General features: G+C 40.7%; 1 protein-coding gene across 1 annotated transcript; it reads left to right on the top strand.

The window, feature by feature from the left end:
• Positions 1–878: 878 nt before the first annotated feature.
• Positions 879–4,086, top strand: LOC145398789 (uncharacterized). The gene is made up of 6 exons (XM_080271598.1): positions 879–914; positions 1,325–1,480; positions 1,841–1,964; positions 2,257–2,402; positions 2,974–3,210; positions 3,853–4,086. The coding sequence occupies exons 1-6, from the start codon at positions 879–881 to the stop codon at positions 4,084–4,086; spliced, it is 933 nt and encodes a 310-aa protein (XP_080127724.1).
• Positions 4,087–5,162: the final 1,076 nt, after the last annotated feature.

Genomic DNA, 5,162 nt, shown 5'->3' on the forward strand with positions numbered 1-5,162 from the left:
GAGGGGGAGACCAAAGATGAGATGCAGAGATGGAGTTGAGAGACACCCGTACAGGTATATGAGAACTGATGATTTAGTTGGAGAGATGACAGCCAAATGTCTGAGGACAGGGTGATGTGAAGGTGACTTGTTTGTGGCTACCACTTACAGAATTTGGGCATCTGGCAATACACACTGACTAAGCACAATATAGTAGGGAATACAGATAGATTACAACAGATTACATACACAGGGTAAGCTACAGACCACTTTTACAACATATAAATACCGTACCATGTTGACAACAGGGAGTTGAAGCTGAGAGTCCTGGGAGCCATTGCAGCTGTTGTGTTAGTGCTGTAAGGTCACAGTTCCCATGATAGTATAGGAGAATGTCAGCTCTCCTGGCCTGAAGCATTTCCTTTCCCAGCCCCATGTCCTTCATAACCTGCACCAGCTGATGAAGACATTGGGTACTGTAGCATATCACTGGTAAATCACATATGCCACAGAATAACCATTTATCAACCTAATACCAAACACCTTAATCCCATACGGGGTGGCCACACAGAAACTGCCTCCACATCACCTTGTCTTCAGTCATTTAATTTCCCTTCCTCCAACGTACATCCCCTGTCTGATATCTCTCCACTCTTTCCCTCCATCTTGACTTTGGTCTGTCCATCCTCCTCTCCCCTCCACCCCACTTACATATACTCCTCGAGTCAGTCTCATTCTCCATTCTCTCCGCGTGCCCAAATCATCACAAAGTATTTCTCTTAACAGTTTCAGCCATATCCACATAAACACCAAGATATTTCTTTACTAACTGGATATAAACAAGCACAGTGACAGAGCTTCATCATAGCATATTGTAAATGCAAGAAATGAAGACCAATATGTTAATTATAATTGGTGTTTTTGCTGTGATTCAAGTGAGTTTTTACTGCTGAGTTGTGTACAAGTGGATTTACTGTTTTTAGCCTTTCTTCTCTCCACAAAAACTCCAGTGTTGTACAGTATATGATTCTGGAATACATTACAAAGTATACCAACTCATGAGTGTTAATTGTTAATGGGTGCTTCTGTCTGCCTGTCCCTTATTTGTCTAGGCAGAAAAGTTACATAGTGGGTTAAGGCACTGCATCCCAGAAGCCTGTATGGGTTTCAAGGGGTGGTTGGTGTTTAGTGCTCACGAGATACCACAAAGAGGCAAATGAGGCTGGTCACATTTGCCTTAGATGTTGAGACTGAGTAGCATAGTCCCAGGCCCTTCTGCTCCTGTTTTTGAGGGGCAGAATGGGGTTGTTGATGATAACGATGACATATGTGTGTGTGTATGCAGGTTGTGTTGGGACAGGATGCGTGCCCATGTGAGTACCGCGAGGCTGACCCACTGTTCCCCGGTGCTGGTGGGATGCGCTGGGACTGTCAGTACATCCAACACGGGCTCACCAGCATCCCCATTGACTGCTGGGCCATACACTCAGATGTAACTCAGGTAACAATACATTTACAACATCCATCCATCTATCCATCTGTTGCCTGATGCTTTGTTACCATAATTTGTCACCACAAACAAATCACCTCCATGTTGCCCTGTTCTTCACCATTTGGCATTACGTTATGTTATGTTGCATTGAAAGACAATGGACCATGCTAGAATATCTACTGATGACCTTTTCACAAGATGGCCAGTCTCCATATGTCATGATCTTAGGCCATTTCCCTGCTCAACTCATGACCTTAGTACTGTACCTTTAAAATACTGCATAGTTTTCTGTGAATTCTTGACAATATTTCCTGTACAATATTAAAACTAAATGAACTGTTGTTTGTACAGTACTGTACTTGGTTTTAGGTGTTCCTGGACTACAATGAGATAGAAACTGTGAGTGAGGGAAGTTTTCCTGGACTGAGTGACCTGCGTACACTCTCCATCAAGCAAAACAAAATTGCTACCATCAATGGTCAGGTCTTTGAAGGTACTGAAAACAATTGTCTTTTTACATTAACTTGTCCAAGAATTGCCATTTTTTTTCATTTTGAACGCTCAGTTTAGAGATTAGTACTAGCATATCATTCTAGTAAAAAGGAAGTGCTTTGGAAAGGATGTAGAGCCATAGTATTGCCTTTTTCTAGCACTAAGCTTTGTGAAATAAGCTGCAAAAGGATTAAGATAAAACAAATAGGCTCTGTCTACCTATCCTGTTGGCAATATACTCAGACAAATATTAATACCAAGTGAGCTGTATTATCATTCTGCTCCACCCACAGAGCTGCCTACACTGCAATTTCTGGACCTGTCAGAAAACAAGCTGGTGGAGCCTCCCAGTGGTCTGTGGAACCTCACCAGCCTCACACATCTTTACCTTGGGGACAACAGTCTCACTGAGGCACAGAATTATCACATTGAGAACCTGGTTGGTTTTGTTTCCTATTACCATAACCAATGTTCTGTCCCACTTTTAATGAGAATTATAGACAGAATCATTTTATTTGCTGTATTGTATAGTGCACTGAATCTGTTTGTCTTTTGGCTGTTGTCTCATCATCTAAGTATAGCTATAAATCAAATTGTAATATGATTTTCCTTAAAGCTGACAAACCAATACTCTAATGATGGGTAAAGATAGATTAGTAAAATAAAGGTGAGGGTGTGTGTATGGCTCCACCCCTTTTTGAACCAGGCAATCACTGGAATAATGTCTACTCCATAAGCATTACATGAGCAACTTCATCATACTCAGGACTTTTTTCATGTGAGATTTTTGAAGGCTTTACTGATGAGTAAATGGGTGTTGGGTTTATTTCTCTGGACACACTGTTGATACAGCCCTATGTTTGTACTTTCCTTTTCTATCGCTGAACTCTACTAACCTCTCCAAAATAGTTTTGCCTGGTTATTGTCCCATCATGTAAAGCAAGTGATTACTGTACTGTTATTATTATTTATTATTTACTGCATTTATTTTTTGCCATGTGTGATGTCAGGTGAATCTTGAAGTACTGGACCTTCACCTAAACCACCTCAGTCAGATCCCGTACCACAGCCTGGAGCGCCTCTCATCCCTACGCTACCTTCACCTATACTGGAACATGCTCGTTGACCTTCCGCTCCTTGACCAAAACCTGAAGCTTGTGGAGGTCCTCATTAATGGCAATGCTCTCCTTGAATTCCCTAAATATGTCTTTGGAAACCTTACAGTACCTCTTACCTACCATTTTGTTGTGAGTGCATCCTGTTTATCTTTTTTATATACAGAAGCTTGGGTCAACAACAGGTTTTCATAAATAAACCTGTGTCAGTGAAATAAGGGAATATAAAGAGTAGTAGCAGTAGTAGTAGTAGTAATAATAGTAGCAATAGTAGTAGTAACAATAGCAGAAGTAGTACAGTAGCAGCTGTTGTTATTGTAGGTGTAACAGCACAGCAGCAGCAGCAGCACTAGTAGTAGTAATAGCAACTTGAGAGAGAGAGAGAGAGAGAGAGAGAGAGAGGAGTACATAATGGGAGCTGATGAGTTAAAAAGCCTTTTATTCCACTCCACAGGAAAAGATCAGTTTCAGCCAGAAGTCCATTGAGTTCACATTCAGAAACTGGAGTACCAAGAAAAACAATTTTCATTTGTTTTCTTATCCTGGAAGTTCATGTCATATCGTTTCATGTAACTAAGAATATCACTGTCAACTTTATGCTTATGGTAGAGATAAGATATGGAGATAATATTAACATAGAGAGAGAGAGAGAGAGAGAAAGAGAGAGAGAGTTACATGATAAGTAAAATATATACATACTGACTTATCAGAGGTTATACATAGCAACTGTTTGTATCCATTGTATAATATTCACCTTGTGTGTATCCTCTGCAGGACAACCCAGCCTACGACATTTGGGCAACTATGCTGTTGGCATTGCCCGATCGTAGCCACATTAAAATGGGTTTTGACGTTTCGGTGTGGGCAGAGGACGAAGAGCAGGCCCAGGAGCTGCTGCAAAGGGACTGGGTGGTGCAGGATGGTTTAAATCAGAACATTGACCTCTCCACTCTCATCCGAATTTGTCCTTCCGACCAGTCAAAGAATTCGCGCCTCCCGCCTTGCTGAAAGATAGGCATCTGCCTAAAAATATTCAGATATTTGATTATTATTCCTTGAAATTTTACATCAATCGTTTCCTGAAATAAAGTTGAAAATTTACTGACTTTTGCTTTCCTGTTATACAAGTAATTCAAATCCATAGCTTTTACGTTTACGCATTTGATACGCAAAATATATATACCGAGTAAAAAAGAAAAAAGAGATTTAGGCACATTTAACTAAATATATGTATATATATTTATATATTTAGGCATGTTCATGAGCGTCGAATTTGTTTGTTGACAATCGCGGGAAAGGGAAGGGGAGTCGCATTTGGCGATGGTAACTATTATGGTTTGATTGTCGCCTTATCATTAGTTGTAATAGGTCTTGGCCAGCATAGTATTCACAAAGAACATGAATCAGGCTTAAATACTTTAAATGAGGCACGTACTTTGGTTGTGACAATTCATAGGAACAAATAGGTAACAATCAGTTTGAAGGGAAAAAGCAGGTATATTAAACAAAATCCAAGGGAAGCCATGTAATGATACAGTAGAAACAGAAATATGTCATTATATAAAAGCTTACTGAGGTGGTCGTACGTCTTATTAAGGATTACCGCCGACTGGAGGGAAAAAGGAAGATAATGGTAGCTAACAGAAGTTACCGTACCAGTTCTTACACGCATCTTCACAAATCCCAAAGTTTGTCAGTGTTTATTAATTCATTGATATTTTCAGAGAGTGACTTTGTGAACTTAAACCGTTCAGCCCATATGAGTGGCCTTGGAAGGAGAACATTTATACTGTACATCTGGTTTCCCCATTGTGCAAACCTTTAAAATTTGCAGCTGGATCCCATTGTAATAGGTTGATTTGGCACATGAACCATCCTCCCTAGGTTCATTCATTCATCCATTCATTGCCAGACGCCATGTATCCCAGACGGGGTGGCCAATGGCATAGAGTTAATTGTTTTACAGGGAGGGGCACTAATCCTCCACCAACCCCACTTGACACGTAGGGATGCCAACAGCATCTGGTGTTCCCAGGCGGTCACCCATCCAAGTACTAACCAGACCCAACGTTTAAGTTGGGCTT

This window comes from Coenobita brevimanus, chromosome 46 (assembly GCF_032717465.1).
Source record: "Coenobita brevimanus isolate Jiangsu-jjx chromosome 46, ASM3271746v2, whole genome shotgun sequence".
NCBI classification, from domain to species: domain Eukaryota; kingdom Metazoa; phylum Arthropoda; class Malacostraca; order Decapoda; family Coenobitidae; genus Coenobita; species Coenobita brevimanus.